We start from the raw sequence: 26,254 nt of genomic DNA on the forward strand, positions 1-26,254 counted from the left end.
TCAGTGAGTGTACTATAAGAAATTGCTTCGCAACTTCGACTTCGATATCAGAAAGTTTGAGGGCATAAAAGGTTGTTTTGACGTTCGTTAAACATTCCCAAGTTTTTCAACTTTGGAGATTTGATCGGGATTTAAAAATCAGGTTTTTATATTATCAACTCTTGTGTACTTAAAAACTAGCTTCTGTCAAAAGACGATGTAATTCTTTTAGCTCAATAATTTTAAAAATCTTGCATGTCACAACACAGTATTAACGACACAGTACGGTTCTTGCAATTTACGAATACGAGTTACCTTTACTTTTTTTTTCGCAAATGCACACCTTAGCTTATATATACCTTACTTATACCGATACATGAGACACTCGCCGTGGTGAAATGCAAAAACTGTACCAACGACCGCTAGGCATGTTATGTAACATTAAACTTAGGTATCGCTGCATATTAAATAATTAAAATAAACCCAAGTTTTTCTTATAATAAAGATATTTCCCAGTCATACTCGGCATCAAAGATTTACCGAGTAGAACCAAAATGAGCTTCAGTGAAGAAATTCTAGGTTTTGATCCTGAATCGACATCTGTCAAAAATCATGGAAATTAGAAGTACGTCGTACAACAATTTAATTAATTTCGCATCCGATTTCAATTAAAAAATTTAAAGCATAGATGATATAGGTATAGGTATTATTTTTCATCTTTAGTGGTGGAAGTTTTCAGCGCCATCTAAGAAAATTTTCTCGAACGTTGCATGGAAACCTTCTCATTATTACTTCCGCATCCATGAATGAAATCAAAGATACTTAGTCGTTTTATAGCCTACCTAGCGTCAAATGTAGGTAACATTTGACGCCTGCAAGTGCAGGTAAAACTTCAACGTTTCGTTACAAGTTTCCTAACTATGGTGAATTGTGGTGGAACAAAATCAACTCAAAAGCCTACATCAAGTTATGACTGCATTCATTCAACAATATCCCCTAAATAACCCGATCTTTTGTGTCCATCTCCTCAACAGAGTGACCTAGATAATATTACAAGTTTAGTTTGAGACTTCAAACTACAAAAAAGGTTCTATGAAAACCGTTGCCATTGTTCGTCTACTATAACAAAGACGTAATCTCGCTAGACAAAAAGGCGAAGACGAAAGGAAAAACCTCACGGAGGACGGTGCAGAATCCATCATTCTCACCGAGGGTCTATTTTAATGTCTTATTACAAGTAATAAAGATGCGAAGGGTAATCGGGAAGATTAAGTTTCGGCAGGTTCTTTAAATGGCTACTTACTTCCTAAATTATTTTTGCCTTTTCTCACTTCCAATGTTGCAAGATTTAATTTCATTGTCTTACTTTATTACACGACGGATCAACAACAAAAAAAACCGACCAAGTGTGAGTCAAACTCGCGCACCGAAGGTTCCGTACTCGGGTATTATTTTGGGCATTTTGCACGATAATTCAAAAACTATGATGCATAGAAATAAAAGTAAATCTGTTTTAGAATGCACAGGTAAAGCCCTTTCATATGATACCCCACTTGATGTAGTTATCTTACTTCGAAAATTGAAAATACTAATTATTAGTTCATGACCACAACTTAATTTTTTTATCATCATCATCATCAGCCTGTGGACGTCCACTGTTGGACATAGGCCTTCCCTAAAGAGCGCCACCACACCCGGTCCTCAGCCTTCCTCATCCAGCCACTTCCCGCCAGCCTCTTTATATCGTTGGTCCATCGTGCTGGAGGGCGTCACACACTACGCTTGCTTAAACGCGGTCTCCACTCAAGGACTTTCCGGCTCCAACGGCCATCGCCTCTACGACAGGCATGACCTGCCCACTGCCACTTCAGCTTGCTAATAGTTTGGGCTATGTCAGTGACCTTGGTTCTCCTGCGGATCTCCTCATTTCTGATCTTGTCCCTCAAGGAAACTCCTAACATAGCCCTCTCCATAGCTCGCTGAGCGACTTTGAATTTGTGGACAAGGCCGTTTGTTAGTGTCCACGTTTCAGCACCATAGGTGAGGACGGGAAGAACACACTGGTTAAAGACTTTCGTCTTGAGGCACTGATTATTTTTTTATGTGATATTATAGTCCTAAATTCACGGTTTTCAGATTTTTCACCTTATGTCTGCTATAAAACCTACCTACCTGCCAAATTGCATGATTCTAGGTCAACGGGAAGTACCCTGTAGGTTTCTTGACAGACAGACAGACAGACAACGAAGTGATTCTATAAGAGTTCCTTTTTTCCTTTTGAGGTACGGAACTCCAAAAAAGATCGAGGACAAAATTATATAGAGGGTGCGCTGAATCTTTCCCATTATTTACGTATTCCCACTTTAAATGCCCCTTTAACGGCGTCCTACGCAAACTGGTTGCCCCTAGCTTCATACAAATAGACCCAAAGCGGTTCAAACGGTGTCGTTTCAAGGAAAAATACACACAAAGCGGGAAAAATCTGTGCATTTAGGGCATAACAAAGGTCGATCGTTTTACATTCGGAATTTATCGCCGGTGTTGTGTCTGAAATCCTCGACAAGTTTCGGGTTGATATTATTTTCACACTGTGTGAACTTCTTCAACCACACCTTCACCTTTCTACCATCGTACCGCAAGACACCGGGCGAGTTTCTCCCTATGTCGTCAACATTCCATCTTCGACTTCACCTGTACCTACATTCTAAAACAGATTTTTACTTATTTTTACGTATAATGATTTTAATTTATCGTGCAAAATGACGAAAAAATACGACTGTAGTACGGAACCCTCGATGCGCGAGTCTGACTCGCACTTGGCCGGTTCTTGTTTGAAAGGGGACTTTATCCGGAGTGTTCTTAGCTATGATCCAAGAAAATCTGTTCAGCCGTTTGAAGATCATCAGCTTTGTTCTAGTTGATGAAGGGATGAGAACAACTTCCACTGGTCTGATCGATTCCATCCTGTTACTTCAATAATTGCAAGAATATGGTAACCATGGCCTGGCCTGACCATGAATGACCACGGCATAGTTTATTATTTAAATCTATATGTGTATATATATCTATGTAGTCTTATGTATGTCTATTATACTTTATTTGTATGTATTAGTGTATTAACAATATGTATTTTATATTCTTATTATATGGTTTAGTTTATTTAGCTATTGGTATTTAGGTTTATTTTACACCACCTCCCATTGTCCATTTGTTCGTTTTTTCCCTAGCGTTAAGGTTGTCTGGAAGAGATCGCTATTTAGCGATAAGACCGCCTTTTTGTACCTACTTATTAAGATTTCTTTTTGTAACCTGTGATTTGTGTTTCTGTGGTGCAATAAAGTATATACATACATACATACATACATGAATGGCCTTATATTTTACTAGCTTATGGTCGCGATTTCGTCTGCGTGGACTACACAAATTTCGAACCCCTATTTGTGACCCCTTAGGGGTACAATTTTCAAAAATACTTTCTTAGCGAATGCCTACGTCATAATAGCTATCTGCATGCCGAATTTCAGCCCGATCAGTCCAGTAGTTTGAGCTGTGTGTTGATAGATCAGTCAGTCAGTAAGTCACCTTTTCCTTTTATATATTTATAGATAGTTAAATTCCATATCTGGGACTAAAAATTTGGATGTTGTCTTTGATTTCCGAAAGTTTGGGCTTCAACGTAATTAATTTTGAAAGGGTAAATGAAGACAAAAGTTTAGGTAAACAATCGCTTAAGACAATACGAAAGTCGTTTACATCGCTTGAAAATATAGAATTAGATTAAATTAATTCACAAAATATCCGTGAACTGGGAAAGCTGTTGTTTTATTGATTCAAAGTCAAAGTCAAAGTCAAATGATTTATTCAAAATAGGTAATAAATTACTCTTATTGATTGTCTGGTATAGTGTTAGATTTGTAAGATAATATAGTGGTGATAATTATAACGCAAACTTAAAACTAAAGCTACGAGGGTTCCAAACGCGCCCAGGTCTGAGAAGAGCCCACAACAAACTCAGCCGGGTATTCTTTTTATTATCACCACTTTACAAATTTATTGAAACTTATTAGAACTATCACAAAGTCGTTAAGCAACTCATTCCCAAGCTTGCTTATCATTTAAATAATCCTTTACATTGTAATAGGATTTTTCAATTAGTTTACGTTTTATGAAAACTTTGAACTTGTTGAGAGACATCTCCAATATGTCTTCTGGAAGCTTATTATAGAAACGTATGGAATTACGAGCAAATGAATTGCTAACTTTACTGAGCCTAGAGGCGGGAATTACAAGTTTATTTTTATTTCTAGTATTTATATTATGACAGTCACTTTGTTGTAACGATAACGGTGTGATTAACTTTTTGATGTGTTTTAAGTTAGACAAAAATGTTCTAAGTAGTTTAAATTAAAAGTTGCCCGTCTGTCGGTATCATAGAGCAGAAACAAAGAGGAGATGTTGTATTAAGATTTCCCTATGAAATATCGAGTGACATTTTGCGGGGTGAGGGGTTGTGGAACGCCGCCCACTTCTCAATTTTCCATCTGCGGGTTAGTAGCAAAACTACTCGCTTAGCGACCTAACATCGATATATTGATGTTACTACATAGTTCAGCTATCTCACACTAGATGTCAATAAGTGTAGAAACAATTTAATAATTACGTATAAAATTACTTACAAATGAAATGTGATACCATTCATAGCATCAGAACGTCTGTCTGAATAACTTTGACACGATAAAACACAACACTTCATCCTTTTGTTCTTAAAAACGCGAAAACACACCGATAATACGAGTCTCAATATATGTGAACCTGACGAACGCAGACAGCATACTAACTAAGGCCCCGCCCACAGTGATGACGTCAGGACCTAGTTGAAATACACAGTGCACAGTTGCTTAGGCCAACTCCTCTTTGTTTCTGCTCTATGGTCGGTATTCTACAGGATACATTTACCCAAGAAATTTTCAACCTGGTATCTCCTTCACCATTCATTGTCACTGGCAGCAAAAGTGCCGTGGCCTAGCGGGCAAGGCGTCGGGCGCGAATCCAGAAGACGTATGTTCGAATCCAGTCAGTTCGCAATTTTTGATATGTATTTAAAACTAGCTGCCCCAGCGAACTTCGTACCGCCTAACAGTCCATTATTTTTTCAGGAATTTTTAAAAAAAATTCTCTTCGTTAGAACCATCCTCGTACTTCAAGGAATATTATGAAAAAAGAATTAGCGAAATCGGTTCAGCTGTTCTCGAGATTTGCGATCAGCAACACATTCAGCGATTCATTTTTATATATAAAGATTATGATTGATTATTAATTTCGGCCTTTAGTATATCTCTACAACAACATCATCATCATCATCATCATCAACCAATAGACGTCCACTGTTGGACATAGGTCTCTTGTAGGGACTTCCACACGCCACGGTCTTGCGCCGCCTGGATCCAGCGGCTCCCTGCGACTCGTCTGATGTCGTCCGTCCACCTAGTGGGGGGTCTTCCAACACTGTCTCTTTCGGTGCGAGGTCGCCATTCTAGCACCTTGGGACCCCAACGTCTATCGGTTGTACGAACTATGTGCCCTGCCCATTGCCACTTCAGCTTCGCAACCCGTTGAGCTACTCGTCGGTTACTCTATTTCTCCTACGTCTCCTCATTTCTGATTTGATCACTCCAAGCATAGCTCTCTCCATCGCCCGCTGAGTGACTCTGAGCTTTTTTATGAGGCCCATAGTTAGCGACCATCTCTCAGATCCATATGTCATCACTGGCAACACGCACTGTTCGAAAACTTTGGTCTTCAAGCACTGAGGAATTTTGGACAAGAACATGATATATGTAACATTGTCAGTGTATTTACACATGTTAAAGCCTCCCAGTTTGCGTAGGACGCTGTTAAAGGGGCATTTAAAGTGGGCATACGTAAATAATGGCAAAGATTGAGCACGCCCACTATATCACTCCGCTCAAGATCGCTTCAGCAAACAGAACCCTTACATTATGATAAATCTGCCTCATACCTAGGTTGGTAAGTTGTATGTAGCTCAAACATCACTACCCATCACACTTATTACTATAAAGACGAAAGTTTTGTATGAGTGTATAAGTGCATGTGTATACTTGTTACTCTTTCATGCAAAAACTACTGGATGGATGAAAAACGCGGTTGCCCTGCAAAAAAATTTGTCATCTTCGAAAATGGAACCATTCGGCCACCACATTTAATTTTTTCGAATTTATAGTCAGAGTCTCTCGGGGTGATAATATAAGGATTTCTAACATTCTAACGATCGATACCCCATATATTCAAAACTGTTCAGGAATTTAAAAGTTATGGTGGTATAAAAAACCGGCCAAGTGCGAGTCAGGCTCGCGCAATGAGGGTTCCGTACTACAGTCGTATTTTTTCGACATTTTGCACGATAATTCAAAAACTACGATGCATAAAAATAAATAAAAATCTGTTTTAGAATGTACAGGTGAAGACCTTTCATATGATACCCCACTTGATATAGTCACTCACTTGGAAAGTTCAAAATACTAATTATTAGTTCATGATCACAATTTAATTTTTTTTGTGTGATCTAACCCTAAATTCGCGGTTTTCAGATTTTTCCCCAAATGTCAGCTATAAGATCTACCTACCTGCCAAATTTCATGATTCTAGGTCAACGGGAAGTACCCTGTAGGTTTCTTGACAGACAGACGGACAGACAGACAGACAGACAGACAGACAACAAAGTGATCCTATAAGGGTTCCGTTTTTCCTTTTGAGGTACGGAACCCTAAAAAACCACAGACCACCACCTATCTAAGACGCCTAATAGCCGGACACCCCCGATCGCCAAGTTTAGGCAGATGCTTAGTATAAAAGTCGGCCCACGCCCGTTCGGTAGGTACCCTCATTCCGCACATTGTCTTGATTACGTGACTTTTGAGTCCACCAATCACAACAAAGCATTCTCGCCTGTCCCCCGCCAACATTGTAAGATTTTGTTTTCATGCAAAACCTTGTATGCATGCAACCTATGCGTACACTTAAGATTGAATTCTCTGTGAAAAAAGCTCACATAAGTGCATACATACCCCCTAAAATATTTTCTGGCCGACGTGTAAAATTTCCCACGAACTCTCGGCCCACAAAGACATCTTCCTCAAGAATCATGTACAGAATCAATGTTTACACACCGGCAAAGTGTCAACGTCTCATAATGATGTTAATGGAATTTGTTACTCACACTATTGGAAGACTACACACTAATTCGGGTGCTGCTTATTAAATTACGGACCCTCGTTACACTGGTCCGCACGATACGAATCGACGGCTCCACTCTGACGTAATAAAATTTGCTCACACACTTTACGATGTAACTTTTAACCGTATTAGGCGTGATGTGATTCGATTAGGTGGTTTCGTAAGGCGTTGTCCTCATACAACGCGATTACGAGATCATCTGAGCGATGTAATGCGACCTACTCCGTGAATGCGACCATCGCGTGCTTGCGTCAAATAGAACGTGAATTCGCGATCAAATTCAAATACTTTATTCAATCATAAATTACACTTTTTGATAGTCGGTTGTTGGTTTTTTTTTTTTTTTTAAATAGATATAGCGAGCAAACGAGCAGGCGGGTTAACCTGATGTTAAGTGATTACCGCCGCCCATGAACATTTGCAGCACCAGAGGAGCCGCCAATGCGTTGCCGGCCTTTTAGAAATTTGTTGGTCCGCCCCTTAAATAACCCCATGTTATAATCTAGTGGGAACACCGCCAATGGGAGTTGGTTCCACAGTTTGCACGTGCGTGGAAAGAAGGACCTGCCGCAACGGACGGTCGAAGTGCACCAGACACCCAGATGGTGAGGGTGAAATTCCTTACGGTGGCGCGCGATGCGGTTGTAGAAAAAAGAGGGTGGAATGAGGTCAAAAAATTTTGTATTGTTGTTGTTGTGATTTGTAAGATATATTGGTGATAATTATCACGCGAACTTAAAACTAAAGCTACGAGGGTTCCAATCGCGTCCAGGTCTGAGAAGAGCCCACAACAAACTCAGCCGGGCCCGCAACAAGGTCATCGCGCGAACTAGGACACCTATTCGAGATCAGTATGTTTGATCGCGCGTTCGTACGAATAAAATTCGCGCGAACTTGCGACGATCGCGTAATCTCGTTGTATTAAGACAACGCCTTACACTATTTTAGTGTAAAAAAAACAGAAACTTGTTTATAACTTTTCCAATAAACTAACATTATGTTTGTTACGGAACGGATTGAAATGCAGTAACTTAAGGTTAAAAATGAAGAAATACCTACTTGGTTTAGAATGAAGTACTTAGATATAGCTTTATCTCATAAAAGGATTCGGTTCCGGTCCTGATAAAACCCCTCGAGAAATCTATTCTTGACTACGGCCATGCCCATTGCCACTTCAGCGTAGCAAGCCGTTGAGCAATCTTTCTTCTACGAATCTCCTAATATATTATTCACGTAGACTCTACTCTGCTCGGAGTTCCTCTACGTCGTAGAAGAACTCCGAGCATGCTGTCTCAATTGTCTACAACCATAAAGATTTTATCCAAACTACTAGCCAGCCGTGTTTTATTCGAATGATATTAAAAATCCCTAACTATAAGGATGAGTTTTATTAAAAGCTTATATTTCTTCACTAGACACGTATACAGTAACAGTTAGCGCGTACTACGAAAAATTGCCGTGAGTTTTTTCCCCCGCAAAATCTGTGAACTATCATCATCATCATGATCAACCCATCACCGGCTCCCTACAGAGCGCGAGTCTCCCCTCAGAGTGAGAAGGGTTTTGGCCATAGTCTACATCGCTGGCCATGTGCGGATTGGTAGACCTCACACACCTTTGAGAACATTATGGAGAACTCTCAGCCATTCAGGTTTCCTCACGATGTTTTCCTTCACCGTTAAAGCAAGTGATATTTAATTATTTAAATCGCACATAACTCCGAAAAGTTAGAGGTGCGTGCCCGGGATCGAACCCGCGACCTCCTTAGAAGCCGGACCTCCCTACCACTAGGCTATCACAGCTTCTGTGAACTATAGAACTACATAAAAGCGCGCGCACTGCGATCAATTCCGCTCCAGATTTTGATAGATTAAAATTTAAATTTGCGGATTCTAAAACGAATCGTTAGTCGCCGCACCGCAGTGCGCGTTCTCTCTTAGGAGTCGCCGCACCGCAGAGCGCGTTCTCTCCTAGGAGTCGCCGCACTGCAGTGCGCGTTCTCTCTGAGGAGTCGCCGCACCGCAGTGCGCGTTCTCTCTTAGGTATACAGTTAGGTAAGTAACGCAATGTAAAATGGTTATAACCAAGGTCATCTGTGATCTGACCTGTTAACGTAATAACCGCCGCCGGGAGGCTGAAGCACCTAAAGTTATTAAATTTCTGTGAGGCTGCGGTATCCCACCTTTCCTCTATAGCCAAGAGCACTTGATACCCGTTTCACGGAATCGAATTCCAAGCCTTAATCAACTTTGAATCTTGATCAATTCATCTTAGGGTTCAATTTTCTTTGAAGGTCTTCAGAGCCATTTACAATGTTACGATTGCTTAGAAAGATTGAATGTCTGAGGAATCGATGCTAGAGTATTGCAGTATTTGTCTTTGGACAAAGTTTTGTTTGGCAAACAAGGATTGATATAGAATAGACGACTTGAGCGCAGTGCTTTGCTTATTTTCTAGAGAGTTTCCTATTGGGTCTCTCTGGGTCTCATTGGGAACTGGTTCTTTATTTGGGGATATGGGTCCTAAAAAGCCAATTAACATAACATCTAAATATATAAATGGAAAAAGTGACTGACTGACTGACTGATCTATCCATGAACAGCTGAAACTAATGGATGGATTGGGCTGAAATTTGGCAAGTAGATAGCTATTATAACGTAGGCATTCTTTAAGAAAGGACCCTTTCTTAAAGAATGCCTACCTTTTGAAAATTAAACCCCTGGGAGTAAAATAGGGGTTTGAAATTATATAGTTCACGCGGACGATGTCGCGAGCATAAGCTAGTTACTTATAGATATTATAGTTTTGGTTTAAATAATAACTTATAACGCTTTCTCTCGACTTTTGCAATAGTTTTTTGGGGTTCCGTACCTCAAAAGGAAAAACGGAACCCTTATAGGATCACTTTGTTGTCTGTCTGTCTGTCTGTCTGTCTGTCTGTCTGTCTGTCCGTCTGTCTGTCAAGAAACCTACAGGGTACTTCCCGTTGACCTAGAATCATGAAATTTGGAAGGTAGGTAGATCTTATAGCTGACATTTGGGGAAAAATCTGAAAACCGTGAATTTAGGGTTAGATCACACAAAAAAAAATTAAATTGTGGTCATGAACTAATAATAATTGGTTAATAACTTTTATTATATTGAAATAACCTTCGAAGTGAGATAACTATATCAAGTGGGGTATCATGTGAAAGGTCTTCATCTGTACATTCTAAAACAGATTTTTATTTATTTTTATGCATCATAGTTTTTGAATTATCGTGCAAAATGTCGAAAAAATACGACTGTAGTACGGAACCCTCATTGCGCGAGCCTGACTCGCACTTGGCCGGTTTTTCTATTTAAAATCCACAAGAAAAATATGCTACCAGGGCAGCAAAATAAAAGCCATACTAATAATATTATAAATGCAAAAGTGTGTCTGTCTGTCTGTCTGCTAGCTTTTCACGGCCCAACAGTCCAATTACTTTTGATGCAATTTGGTAAAGAGTAAGACTGTATCATAAATAGAAATAAAAAAGTCCACACTACAGAGAAAGCTCTATCATAAAGCTCCATCTTTATTAAATTAAATCTAACATTGGATTTAATTCCATTCTCAGAGTCAGTATCAAATGCTAGGCTGGCAATAGCAAATATAGGCCAGTGGGGTACCGCAGCCGCTAACGAAATCTAATAATCTTAGCCTCACAGAAGCGGTTTCTATAGATATTATACTAACTACAAGCTGTTAACTGTGACTTTGTTGGAGTGGAATTTAGTGTTTTTGCCCATGTCGACATTTTCGTCGACCAACCCACCACCACCCATGGCCCCACCAACCTCCGAAACGCGCCCGTTCGGTACTTGCTCGGTGGCTCTTTCCCGGGGTGCCTTCTCTCTCTACAAGTTCTTTATTTCTGCTTCCTTGTCCCCATCAGGTCACTCTCCCCATTCTGGGGCAGACGTCACAGATACGGTAGATTGCCGTCGCTGTTCGTGGTATCTACTGTTTCCCACATCCTCTCCTGTCATTGCGTATCTGGATACCTAGCTCTCGCTTCCCTCCTCTGAGCTCGTCGCGTCCTCTTCATTCTCTTCGCTTCCTTCCTCCTCGTCTTCCTCCTCTCCGCATCCCCTTCTCCGTCGTCACTGCCGCACTTCGGAGCAGCTCCTTCTCCTGTGCCACGCGTGCGCGAACTCCCGCAGTCCAATTTTCGAAGACCAGTGAAAATTTAAAAATTGTGAATATCCAATTTTCCCCTCGGAACCCGGGACCTCCCACTAATACGACCAAAGCGCTCACCACTGCGCCAGGGATATCATCAAAAATAAAAACTAGGCCGTAAAAATCGCACTGGGTTACAAAAGTCATTAAAATATGACAACTCTGATAGGTTCCCCACATTTTGATATGTAGCCAAGAGCACTCTACGCGTTTCACTGAATTGAATTTCTGACACCAAATCAAATTTGAATCGTGATTTATTCGACATAGAGGTGAATTTAGCTAGTACGAGTTACTATAACCATTTACAATGTTGAGGTGTAAAGGAAATTGGGACATGAATATAATGTGTGAAATAATTTTGAATCTGATGACCTATTTAGTTAGGAGGAGGTGTAAAATACAATATTTCCACCATACATATAACAGTCATTGAAAATGAAATGAAATGAAAATTTATTCCTAATAATAATCCTGTTTCTCAGGGTCCCCACTCCTCCTTCTCAGTCTCAAACATAAATTAAGTGTTAACAAAACAAATTGTAAATAAGTCTAAACAATTAGCATGCAATGTGTCGTGAGTGTGTGCATAGGTGTGTGTGTGTGTGTGTGTGTGTTTGTGGGTGTTTCTTTATATCTAAATTTAAATTTGTAATTTTAGTAGATTTTCTGTATCAATATAGTTGAGATTATTTAGAAAACTAGTTACTTTTTGCCTGCATTTAATGAGTTGCATATCGTATATAATGTTTAGGATTCTATTTAATTTGTTATATAAGTAGTATTAAAAAAAAAAGGTTTTTATATTGTCTGCCAGCACAGTGCATTGCATAAGTAGTTGTTTGCGTTGCGTAGTTTTTGAGACCAAAACTTGATTCTTTGAACATCCGCAATGGCCTTTGGGACGCAAAGCGCCTTAACTGTTTTTCTTTTGTAGTAAAAAGTCACCGTCTATAACAACTCCTCATAAAGCATTCTTCGCCTCTGTACAGAAATACCTGCTACATCAGACGTACTCTGACTCTAAGTGAAATACTAAGGATGTTCCAAGAAATGTCTTACAACGCAAAGGTGCCCTTATACTTGTCTAGTCAAGTAGCACTTCTCATTTTGGAAATATTAAACTGCGCGTCTAACATTGTTTTCTTCGTATCTTCGTCCCTTTGACGTTTTATTGGCCCTAATTTAATTGGGAACACAATTTTGGACGTTATTCATCCTTTTTATGGCAACTGGGGGGTCTTATTTGTTTTTCGGACTCTCAGCTTTTTCTTTGCTTGTCATTTATTACAATTTTCTATTGTTTTCCGTTCCGTACCTCAAAGGGTAAAAAGGAACCCTTATAGGATCACTTAGTTGTCTGTCTGTCTGTCTCTCAAGAAACCTATAGGGTACTTCTCGGTGACCTAGAACCATGAAGTTTGGCACGTAGGTAGGTCTCATAGCACATGTAAAGGGCAAAATGGCAACCGTGAATTTGATAAAGTCAAAGTCAAATGATTTAGGTTCAAAATAGGTAATAAATTACTCTTTTTGATGGTCAGATGTTGGATAATATGTAAGATATAGTGGTGATAAAAACACTAGAGTAGAAATTAGATATACTAGTTTATTCCCGGGACTTCGTCCGCGTGGACTACACAAATTTCAAACCCCTAATTTTCAAAAACTCTTTCTTAGCGGATGCTACATCATAACAGCTATTTGCATGCCACATGCCAAACAACCTGATCTGTCCAGTAGTTTGAGCTGTGCGTTGATAGATCGGTCAGTCAGTCAGTCAGTCAGTCAGTCAGTCAGTCAGTGACCTTTTCGTTTCATATATTTAGATTTTCTTTTCTTTTAATTTCGTAATTTAAGTATGTAAAATTTTATTACATTAGTACTCAAAAATCCGACGAAATTAAATCCGCATGGCTCAAGTATCGCATAGCATGGAGTACTGTATAATTACTCTGCCGTGAAAGAGAATTGGTTATGACGTGTTTATCCGTCTCGCTCACTCGCGCTTGACCTATATAGCGGACTTGTTTTCGCTTTTCAGGCCAAGAGGCAAGGACGGCGAATTTTCTATATATACTGCCTAAGATTTTACTGATTGTTTCACTAAACATTTTCGATGATGACTATGCCAAAAATAAATTGTTTCTTCATCATAATCATCATGATCAACGCATCGCCGGCTCACTGCAGAGCACGAGTCTCCTCTCAGAGTGAGAAGGGTCTGGCCATAGTCTATCACGCTGCCCATGTGCGGATTGGTAGACTTCACACACCTTTATTATGGAGAACTCTCAGTTTCTTACGGGTCTTAAATAGAGGGTCTTCCAAAATTTGTAAAATCCACGTCGGCTGCTAGTTTTAGGTTTGATGATCATTTTTAAATGATTTAACTAAAATAGTACGCCAAATGACGTCAAAAATGCTTGACATCATATCTGTGTATTTCATACAAGCTCCCATGCTAAGCGAGCGTTTTGACGTTTGATAAAAAGTTGCTGATTTGACTAAAACTGTGGACGAAATTATAAAATGTGGACATCATAGTGAAGAGCTAACTTGCCATGGAATAAAAACGTAAAAACAATCTAACTATTAGGTATGGGGTATAATAGATGATTTTTTTTTCACAATCTAATTGAGTCCATCTTTTCGCAGAAATAATTCCATGCATAGGTTCAAACGAAATCGACGCTTGAACGAGTTTTCAAAGACAAGCGTTTTTTTTTTCAGAACTGCATCGCATGTTATTGCGGTCTCCCATTAAACAAACGTAGCCCCGGGTTATATGAAGCCAGGGTAAAGGTATTTTTATATTAAAAAAAAGAAATAATGGCAAAGCAGAACTAGCTGCAATGTAATCTATATATATAAAATTCAAAGTCCTGACTGACTGGCTGACATAGATATCAACGCACAGCCTAAACCGCTGGTCCTAAAGACATGAAATTTGGAGGGTCTATTCTTAGTGAAGAGTAGGTATCCACTAAGAAAGGATTTTTCGAAATTTCACCCCTAAGTGGGTTAAATGGGAGATGGAAGTTTGTATCAAAGTCGGTCATTTTTCAAGTTATTTGCATGAAAACTGGTATTTGGGTTTTCGATTACAAATGAAGAAATACGTGTTTCAGGATTTTTGGAAAATTTGCCCATAAGGGTGGTTAAATAGGGGATGAAAGATTGTATGGGAAAGTTTTAATTATTGATATTATTAACTTGAAATTTGGAAAATAGGTTTTTTCTTGAGGTTAGGTGTCAGCTAAGAAACGACTATGAGAAAATCCCCCCCTAAAGGGATGAAATGGGGGTTGGAAGGTTATATGTGTTATTCGGTGCTGCTCAGAGTGCGTGTCCTGATGTTATAATGTTTGTTTCTGAAAAAAAAATTGTTTCCTGTAGGCCACGCGGGCGAAGCCGCGGGCAGAAGCTAGTCTAAATATATAAAAGGTGACTGACTGACTGACTGACCGACTGCTTGTTACAAGCGCAATCGATTGATACAGCCTTTGCGACTAGACTGCACTTCCCTCAAAGAAATTCTTACTGAAACGAAATCATACATTCAAATAAAGTCGGGCGGTGCTCCAAAGCTTTTGTCGAATTGATTTTTAGGGTTCCTTATCTCAAAAAGAAAAAGTAACCCTTATCACTTCGTTGTCTATATGTCTGTCAGTCAAGAAAATCAGTACAGTACGCGGCAGAAAATATTGAACGTCGACCTTTAAAAAGGGATTCCAAAGGTTGATGTATCGGTTTCGTAGAGCGTTGTCTCTGTCGTTGAGACCGACAAAACGTCACATAGGTATGAGTAACAGAGCAATAGCTATCTGCATGCCAAATTTCAGCCCGATCCGTCCAGTAGTTTGAGCTGTGCGTTGATAGATCAGTCAGTCAATCAGTCAGTCAGTCAGTCAGTCACCTTATCATTTTATATAATTAGATGTGTTAAGAGAACAATTATTAATTAACTAGAACACAGAATCGTCTGACGTGGTCACTTTTCGTAGTCGTGTAATGAATGTCCGCGGTCGCGTTTATACGCAAGCCGGCGACGCGCGACCTTCTCAACGCGGCCGGATAACCGCAGCTATCCTGAACATGTATGAACATTCGCTTCTTTGTTTCAGACCGGCAAACACTTCCACCGCACGTCACTCCTCATCAAAGCCTTCAACCACAAGTTCCGTCTAGACCTCGAGCTTAACACGTAAGTAATACTACTTAATTAACTTCTACTAGTCAAATACTAACTCCAACGATGACATAATATTTTAAGAAGGTGAGATGAGATGCTGGGTTCAACGAACTTTGCACGCCATGCTTCGCAGGATAGGTATGTGATTGCCTAATTTTTAAGACCCCATGTAAATAATATTATACATTTAGGTACCTACCGCAAAATAAATAAATGATTATGACCATTATAACGAACAAATAGTTTTAAAAAATTCAAAAAAATACTTTTCAATGATTTCATCTGGGAGTAATTAATATAAAATTGTCGATTATATTTTTAAACTAGCTTATGCTCGCAACTTTATCCGCGTGGACTACACAAAATTCAAACCCCTATTTCACCCTATAGGGGTTGAATTTTCAAATATCCTTTAGCGGATGCCTGCGTCATAGTTGTCTGCATACCAAATTTTAGCCAGATCCGTCCATTATTTTGAGCTGTGCGTTGATAGATCAGTCAGTCAGTCAGTCAGTCACCTTTTCCTTTCACATATTTAGATTCATATTGTTTCTTAATATACAGGGTGTAACCAGCACGCTAGCAAAAACTGGCTCACCAGTTTGGCGAGAGTCTGAAAATGTAAATATCTTGTATCCTATTTTATTATAAATAGCTGATCCCCGCGGCTTCGCCCGCGTAGATTTAGGTTTTTAAAGATCCCGTATAGCCTATGTCACTCAGGAATAATGTAGCTTTCTACTGGTGAAAGAATTTTTAAAATCGGTTCAGTAGTTCTAAAGATTACCCCCTACAAACAAACTTAACGACATTACCTCTTTATATAATATTCGCCCGCGTAGATTTAGGTTTTTAAAGATCCCGTATAGCCTATGTCACTCAGGAATAATGTAGCTTTCTACTGGTGAAAGAATTTTTAAAATCGGTTCAGTAGTTCTAAAGATTACCCCCTACAAACAAACTTAACGACATTACCTCTTTATATAATACAACGGGCCGTGCAGCAGAAATCGTAATATTTTAATTTCGCCATAACTTCAAAACCAAACGTCCAATTTTAATCATTCAAAGACCAAATATTATCTCCATAAACTGTTCTTAGTGATGAAATCATTTATTTTGATAAGGATTAATAGCATGAGTAAAATAAACGCGTTTAAATGTAGTCCAAAAAAAATTCAAGATTTTTAAATAAAAAAATGGTTGCTGTGCCTCACTCGACATAGATGGGTATAGTGTGTCGCGGACTTTTTTGTAGATATTTATAAGATCTACAATTAATTAGAACATTTTATGGTTCTATCTTTTATAGTTTAGGCAGCGTACGCAAAATAAGTAACTTTTCTGGTTGATTTTTTACACCTTGTGTCCGAAAAAACCCAAATATCTTACGGAACCCTATTTTTTTCCAAAATAAAATATAGCCTATGTTACTCGTGGATAATGTAGCTTTCGAATGGTGAAAGAATTTTTAAAATCGGTCCAGTAGTTTTTGAGCCTATTCAGTACAAACAAACAAACAAACAAACAAAGTTTTCCTCTTTATAATATTAGTGTAGACTAGATGATGCCCGCGACTTCGTCCGCGTGGATTTAGGTTTTTAAAATCCCGTGGGAACTCTTTAATTTTGCGGGATAAAAAGTAGCCTATGTCCTTCCCCGGGACGCAAGCTATCTCTCAAAATCGGTTGAACGGTTGGGCCGTGAAAGGCTAGCAGACAGACAGACACACTTTCGCATTTATAATATTAAGTATGGATAAATTTAAAAAAAATCTATTAAATATGGAACAAAATATAACAATCAATTATTAAAAACACGTGTATTTTTTCTTGAATTATTTAAGACAAAAGTCTTTTGTGAAAATTTTGTTCGCGCTTTTATTAAAGCAGAAGTAGCTACACGTGCTAAAGTCGAATACTTTGCCATTGTTTTGTTTTCAAAGAGTGAGCTATAAATAAACTTTTTCACGTTATAACAAAACAGTTATTGGACCCCACGCTATAGCGTAGGAAACTGAAAATTAAATTCTTTAACCTTAAAATATTAACGAACACGTTCTATGTATTTAATAATACAGCTAGTTTGTATGCTAAATAAATAATGTTATAATTTTCAGTCAAATTCTTTTCTTAAAAACATGGTACATAATTCAAATTTTATTAATTTTAAAAGCTGTTTATTTAACGTTTTAACGTTTAAACTATCGTGAGTGATTTCCATTATATATCTGTCCCGGCTTTACTCACGTGTTTAGTCGACGTTAGCCCGACTAGTTTCGAACCCACGGTTGTGAAAACCGCGGCGCGTGCGTGGACTGACCCCCTTGAAAAAGGACCCCGGATGGGTTCGAAACTAGTTGAGCTAACGTCGACTAAACGCGTGAGTAAAGCCGGGACAGGTATTATATATTATAATGTTTATTTTAACTTGTTCGCATATAGAGAGAGCCAGCGCGTGCCCGACCTTCGTTATTTTATAAAAGCTGAATGTTTCTCTGCGTATTGTCCCCAATACTGGGTGGAACGTTCGATTGGATCATGGTGGCTTTAGGAGATAACAGGTAATAAAGGGGTAAAAAATTTGTACATCAAAGTTTAAAGTCTAATTTTTTATATTTTAGTATTAGAAATCACGTCATGCATTGCCAGACACTTAGTGTCGTGGAACCCCCGCCGGACACTCTTAAACTTTAATATTTTATTAAACTTTAAAGGTGTCTGGCAGGGGGTGGCCACCATACTAAGTGTCTGACAATGCTTAACGTGATTTCTAATACTAACATTTCTTTATAAAAAAAAGCCACCATGATCGAAACAAACATTCCTCCCAGTGTTGGGGACAATACGCAGAGATACTTTCAGATATTATAAAATAAGGAAGGTCTGGCACGCGCTGGCTCTTATGCCATTATGTTGTGAGCCCATCGAAGTTGATAAGTAACTAATTTCAAAATACTTTTACTTAAAAAAAGTATTTACTTATAGCTTATTCATTAGTTAAGTATTAAGTTAATAATAATGCCGATAAAGATCAATATCTTACATGTGCCTGTAAATAATATTTTCCAACAACAAAATCACTACCCCTATTATAAATGCGAAAGTGTGTTTGTTTGTTGGTTTATTGGTTTGTTGGATTGTTGGTTTGTCCTTCAATCACGTCACAACGGAGCAACGGATCGACGTGATTTTTTGCATGGGTATAGTTTGAACCCGGAGAGTGACAAAGACTACTTTTATGCCGGAAAATCAAAGAATTCCCACGGGATTTTTAGAAAAACTAAATTCACGCGTACGAAGTCGCAGGCATCAGCTTGTCCATAATTTTTTTTTTTTTTTTGTAATATTAGCCATGTTAAATGACTAATATTCCCCTTTCCTCTCCAACTAAGCGTCGTCAGGCTTGTGCTAGGAGTAGGTACGACAATAGTGCAACGGGCGGAGTTTGAACCGTCGACCTTTCGGTTTTCAGTCCACTCCTTTACCGGTTGAGCTATTGAGGCTCGATTTTTAATAATTATAAGACGACCCCCAATATCCAGGAACCAATAATTTCATGACGGGGAAATTACCCCAATTTACGGCCCGTTCGGCCTTCAGAGGGATAAAAAACGGGTAATAAATAGAATTACCCGCGAACGACGTTCGGATACCGCTAGCTGTAATTTTTTATCTACTTATCAAAGACTAGCTTGTGCTCGCGACTTCGTCCGCGTGGACCAACCCCCTATTTCACCCCCTTAGAGGTTAAATTTTCAAAAATACTTTCTTAGCGGATGCCTATGTCATAATAGCTATGCATGCCAAATTTCAGCCCAATCAGTCCGGTAGTTTCAGCTGTGAGTTGATAGATCAGTCAGTCAAACAGTCAGTCAGTCAGAAGATTATGCCCGCGACTTTGTCCGCGTAGATCAAATACAAATACAAATACAAATACAAATTATTTATTTGCTGATTGTAGGTACATTTATAAGTTGTCAATTACAATTTTTGTTTCGAGCTACAATCTACCATACTATGGTGTGCAAATTTGAATAGGTACACAAATAGAATTATTAATAGGAATCCTTACTACAACAATAGGCAACACAACAATTATTTATTAATACAATAGCTCAAATATCTCATTATTAACATATTATTCATTATAATTAATCAATTATTATTTTTGCATTTAAAAAAAAAAAAGTTTAATATTAAGTAAGTCATAAAATTATTATAATCTAATTAATGGCAAAAGGGCAGTTTCAAGTATTTCTATTATGTCCGAATAAAGTTAAAGTTTATTCGGACATAATAGTCTAAGTTTTTAAATTCGGGGTAGTTATATAAGGGGCATAAAAGGTAAAACTGACTGACTGACTGATCTATGAACGCTGGACGGATCCCGATCCGTCCAGTAGTTTGAGTTGCGCGTTTTGAAATTTGACATGCAGATAGCTATTATGACGTAAGAATCCACTAAGAAAGGATTTTTGAAAATTCAACCCCTAAAGGGGTAAAATAGGGTTTTGAAATTGGTGTAGTCCACACGGACGAAGTCGCAGGCATAAGCTAGTGTAAAAATAAATTTGCAAAATCTGATCTTTGCCGTCAGAAAATAATAAATCATAACATAAAGGCAAGCACTTAACACTCAAACACACTCGTTCCACGAGCTTATCATAAAAAAACCGGCCAAGTGCGAGTCAGGCTCGCGCAACGAGGGTTCCGTACTACAGTCGTATTTTGTCGACATTTTGCACGATTTTTTTTAAAAAGAATATTAGCCATGTTAAATGACTAATATTCCCCTTTCCTCTCCAACTAAGCGTCAGGCTTGTGCTAGGAGTAGGTACGACAATAGTGCAACGGGCGGGGTGTGAACCGTCGACCTTTCGGTTTTCAGTCCACTCCTTTACCGGTTGAGATAATTCAAAAACTATGATACATATAAAAGTAAATAAAAATCTGTTTTAGAATGCACAGGTAAAGACCTTTCATATGATATCCCAATTGATATAGTTACTTTACTTCGAAAATTGAAAATACTAATTATTAGTTCATGACCACAATTTAATTTTTTTTTGTGATGTACCTAACCACTGTCTGCTGTAAGACCTACCTACCTACCTGCCAAATTTCATGATTCTAGGTCAACGGAAATTACCCTGTAGATTTCTTGACAGACCGACAGACAGACAGACAGACAACAGAGTGATCCTAAAAGAGTTTCGTTTTTCCTTTTGAGGTACGGAACCCTAAAAATGAAGGAAATTTAAACAAATGAGCCCGCCATTGCCTTCTGAGTTTTGCAAGTTTCTCGCATCCCGCTCAAACTTATGGACTTTTATATTTGCCTCCCTATCTCTTAGCAGTTCCATAATTTCTCCATTCAATCGCGTGATATTTCATTTATAGTGTTTTACTCGCAAAGTTTTGTTTTTCAACTTTTGGAATTTTTTGTCTATTATACCTATTTACAGAGTAAAGTTTTGATCGTTGCCATAAAAAATTATGCAGCGATAGGCAATGTTTATGAAATTACTTTTTATTTCTTTTTATTTCATGTCTATGTTTAATTTATGTCTCCATTAGCTTATACCCGCGACTTCGTCCGCATGGACTACACAAATTTCGAACCCCTACTTTAGTTTAAAAAAATATCATCCCATCGCCGCCACCTCACTACAGTACAGAGCACGGGTCTCCTCTCAGAGTGAGAATGGTATTGGCCATATTCTACCACGCTGGCAAAGTGCGGATTGGCAGACCTCACACACCTTTGAGAATATTATGGAGAACTCTCAGGCATGCATGTTTCCTCACAATGATTTCCTTCACCGTTAAAGCGAGTGATATTTAATTATTTCAAACGCACCTGGGATTGAACCCCCGACCTCCAATTGAGCGTCCTAGATAGACGTAGATGGTGGACGTCCTAACATAGCATCTTCAACTTGCATCGGCATACTGGAGCTAAGTACTAACATCTCAAAATTCGATCGGAAGAGAGTAAACTGAACAAGCTCCAAAATGTCATTTTCTTCCCCTCTATTGCTTGTGCCGAGCAAGCGAGCCTCGCAAACACTGCACCCGCTGTTGTCAATGTCGGTATAAAACGAGTTTCGCAAGCCGTAGCACAAACTGCAGCTTACAACAACACAAAGAATATGACAAAAAGTAAATTTACACTCACGGCAAAAGTCTAAAGCTTGGAATACATGATAGCCTAGTGGTTAGGACGTCCGCCTTCTAATCGGAGGTCGCGGGTTCGATCCCGGGCACGCACCTCTAACTTTTCGGAGCTATGTGCGTTTTCAGTAATTAGATATTACTGCTTTAACGGTGAAGGCAAAAAACGTGAGGAAACCTGCATGCCTGAGAGTTCTCCATAATGTTCTCAAAGGTGTGTAAAGTCTACCAATCCGCACATGGCCAGCGTGGTAGACTATGACCACACCCTCTCTCACTTTGAGAGGAGATGAGATTGAGGGTTGATCATGATGATGATGAAGCGCAAGAAAATATGAAAACACAGAAAACTGGTTCAGAGCGTAACCTAACTACGTGTAGTGTGGGCCTTAACAAAACAAAACAGGCCACAAGCGTTGTGGAGCGAAATTCAGTTTTTACGGCTTTGCAGTTTGATTGGCGCACAAAGAGCGCGCCGTATGTTTACCAGTTCTAACGTACCTTTGTTTTTACGTTGCTCTAATGAAGTTGTCACGAGCGTGCTAGTGGCGGTGCAAGGTACACGCGTCCATGCTTTCTGCTTTCTACTCAACTATTTACCTAGTGCTAGGTTCTCTATTCGAATATCAACCGATCAAACTCAATGTTTTGTAGAGTTAGTATAGAATAGAATAGAATAGAGAAGAATAGGATAGAATATAATGGAATGGAATTGGATGGGATGGGATGGGATGGGATGGGATGGGATGGGATGGGATGGGATGGGATGGGATAAGATGGGATGGGATGGGATGTGATGTGATGTGATGTGATGGAGTGGAGTGGAGTGGAGTGGAGTGGAGTGGAGTGGAGTGGAGTGGAGTGGAGTGGAGTGGGGTGGAGTGGAGTGGAGTGGAGTGGAGTGGAGTGGAGTGGAGTGGAGTGGAGTGGAGTGGAGTGGAGTGGAGTGGAGTGGAGTGGAGTGGAACGGAACGGAACGGAACAATAATCATTACGTTAATCATTACAACAGTTATTTATAAATATCTTACAATTTCAATTATTGGCAATCAAAAAAATTTATGTACAATAGTAGTTATATTGAATAAATGGGTTTGACGTGACTTTATTCCTAGTTTTTTAAATAAAAAGCTTCCAAAAGTCGCAAAATTTTGCATATAGGCCGTCAACTTGTAAATCGTACCACACATAATCAAGGATACATCTCGGTTCTCGTCTCATCACGCTTGGAAGGTTTACAATTTAATCTTCAATTGGAAAATCATGTGGATACTTTGCTCATAGACGAGTGGTATTAATTTCAAAGATGTCTCTCGTACGAGAGCCGAGTTGAACGAGCGTGTTTGAGAGTAATACAGTTTCGAGATCTTCCCTTTTGTAATGTGAGACAATAGTAACTTGTTACATTAGTCTTGTGAATTTGTATTAGATTCTAATTTCTGGTCTTATAATGTCGAGGTTAAGATTACAGTTTCAGAATCTGAGATCTCAAATAGTATTTATGATGTCAAATGGGTATTCTAGGAACCGAATGTATTTGTCATTTAAAAAGTTTACATGAATAAAAAAACATTCTATTCTATTCTATTCTATTCTATTTTAAATTAAGCACTCTGGAATAAGCCGTTGTTGTGACTCAGCGTTTTCTTTAATATTATTTATTACAATGGCGCAGTCGGTAGGATTATGTGAAAGATTTTGTGATTATTATCTGATTTGAGTTATTAAGTATGTGATTTATGGAAAGGCGATGGAAATAACGATGCTGTGAGTTTATCTGCGTGATCAAATTAGGAATGAGGAGATCCGTTGGAGAACCAGAGTAACCGACATAGCTCAATGGGGTGCGAAGCTAAAGTGGTAATGGGCAGGACACATATTTCGATAAAACGATAGACGTTGGTATCCTAAGGTGCAAGATGCAAGATTGGCAACCTCGCACTGGAAAGCGCAGCGTTAGAAGACCTTCCACTAGGTGGACCATTGGAATCAAATAATCGCAGAGAACTACTGAATTTAGGCGGCGCAATCCTATGGTGTGTGGAAGTCCCTACAAGAGACCTATCTCCAGCAGAGGAAGTCTATTGCTAGATAATGATGATAACGGTGATGTATTCTCAGCTAGCCACAATCAAAATATTCCACTTGAATACAGCTGAGTCAACTTAGGAAAATTTCCTCAAATTTTCTCATCAAAAGTAAATAGCCGTACAATCCCCAAACTTTCTCATTTATCCCCAAATATAAATCTCCACCCGAACTGAAAAGCCCCGACACACCTGACGTAATAGCTTAAAAACGTCACGTCGGAAATCGTATAACTCCCATTTCCCCGCGGCGGCAATTTCCAGATTACTTAACGTCCTTCCGGTGAAATTTACCGTAACGTACCAAATATGATACTACTTAGATCATCCCTTCGAAAAAATGAGGTGTGCATCTGGAGATGGGTGTTATTGCCACTTTTAAATCGTTTTTAGCTCGTACTCTCTAAAAGCGTAATTTTTAAATTATGACATTTTACTTCGTGATTTTTCACAAGCAAGTGATATTAAAAGGTATCGTGGTACTTCAAAATACCAAACCCTAAGGGTAGAGACACACCTGCTGAATGTACAGCGCCGATACTTCAGCGACTGAACTATCGGTCGTAGTATTCGGTTGGCGTGGCAAACCAAACGCGCCGAACAGTCCGACTGGCGGCGCCGGGCGTATAGTTCAGCGCTTTTAAATTACGTACGGCGGTACGTAGCGTCGTCGTCAGCCGGTGTCGTCACTTGGTGTGCGGTTGCGACGTACTTAATTGCCCAGAAAGATGGATTTTATTACAATATTGGCTATTATAGAGGGCTTCGAATAAGAAGTACACGTGCCGAACTGTCGGTCGCGTAACCCGTCGCGTAATGTGTCGCTTGCTATGCTAAATGCATTAAATGCGTTCTAGCCGAAGTAATCGCCCAACGGAACGTACGGCGCTACGCCTAACGCATCAGAAATTCAGTTGATGTGTTATAGGTAACTTAAAAAACATAACGAGCGTATTGAACCGAACTTTCAGCGCCGTACTTTCGGCAAGTAACCGCGAACGAAAGTTCGACGCGTGTACTTTTTTTTTTTTTTAATTTATTTATTCATAATAATTTTACAAAGTTTCCTACATATCTATCTCGCCAAACTGGTGGGCCAGTTTGTTGGCGAGGTGGCGCTCTTAATACTAAGTACATAATTTACTACTATATTTCCTTAACGCTATTCATACACCTATATCTATTCTTATAATAAAAACTTCTTCTTCTAAGCCCTCTATAATTTTTTTTTTATTATAATGTAACACAAACAGCTTTTACATTTTTACTTAGCTACTTATTTCTAGTTTGTACATATGCCTATTAAGTGTTCACTCATTCACATTATATCTATTGAATTTTGTACGGGAGTTAGTTAGGTTAGTAGTTACATTAAATTAAATTATAATGAGTTAGTTTGTTATGAAGTGGTTACAAACAAAGTATATAATTCTAATCATGCTAAACCTACATATAATTATTTAAACTTTTTTATTTCAGCTAAAAATTTACCAAATTTGTGTTGAAAATGATCTAATTGTACATATTTCTTATTATATATATCGCATGTCCTCACTAAAAATCTATTATGGCCATAGTTCGTGTTAATACGTGGAAGACTAAAGGTTTTTACATTCCGTCTGGACAATCGCGGTACAGAGTACATTATTTTACTTAGTAAATAAGGGGTGTCAATAAGACCATTTACAATTTTATACAAGAAGATTTGATAATAATAGCCAATATTGTAATAAAATCCATCTTTCTGGGCAATTAAGCACGTCGCAACACACCACAAAGTGACCACACCGGCTGACGACGACGCTACGTACCGCCGTACGTAATTTTTCGTCCACCAACCGGACCAACAGTCGGACTGTTCGGCGCGTTTGGTATGTCACGCCAACCGAATACTACGGCCGATAGTTCAGTCCGTGAAGTATCGGCGCCGTACGTTCAGCAGGTGTGTCGCTACCCTAGGCTTTCACCGCTTCACACCGCTGATATATTACAAGTACATTATTCATTCACGGCATCTGGTGTAACAATTAATCAATTGATTACAATAAAATGCAATCAAAAACACATTACTGCGATGATGCTCCGATCCGTTGCGTCATTATCGAAGCTCGGTGAAAAATTGTGTACCAATATAACTTTACTTTTCATGTCTACTAATAGTTTTGTGACTAATTATTATAGAGTGATATCCGGTAAGATGTCGGCCTCTTATTTCGGAGCTCGAGGGTTCGATTCCAGGCACGCACCTCTAATTTATAGCTGGGATAGGTTAGGACGTCTGCCTTCTAATCGGAGGTCGGGGGTTCGATCCTGGATATCCTCGATATCACTAAAACAAATATATCTGGGATCTTCT

At 38.9% G+C, this 26,254-nt stretch overlaps 1 protein-coding gene across 16 annotated transcripts in view; it reads left to right on the forward strand.

Annotated features, from left to right (window-relative positions):
• mmd (disintegrin and metalloproteinase domain-containing protein mind-meld) overlaps window positions 1-26,254 on the forward strand; it is a 642,845-nt gene that overhangs the window by 434,285 nt on the left and 182,306 nt on the right. For all 16 annotated transcript variants that reach the window (XM_069509480.1, XM_069509491.1, XM_069509485.1 and 13 more), the window contains one exon: window positions 15,568-15,647. In XM_069509480.1, coding sequence (XP_069365581.1) covers window positions 15,568-15,647 — 80 coding nt within the window. The remainder of the gene's footprint in view (window positions 1-15,567; window positions 15,648-26,254) is intronic.

The sequence above is a fragment of the Maniola hyperantus genome, chromosome 3 (assembly GCF_902806685.2).
Source record: "Maniola hyperantus chromosome 3, iAphHyp1.2, whole genome shotgun sequence".
Lineage (NCBI taxonomy): Eukaryota > Metazoa > Arthropoda > Insecta > Lepidoptera > Nymphalidae > Maniola > Maniola hyperantus.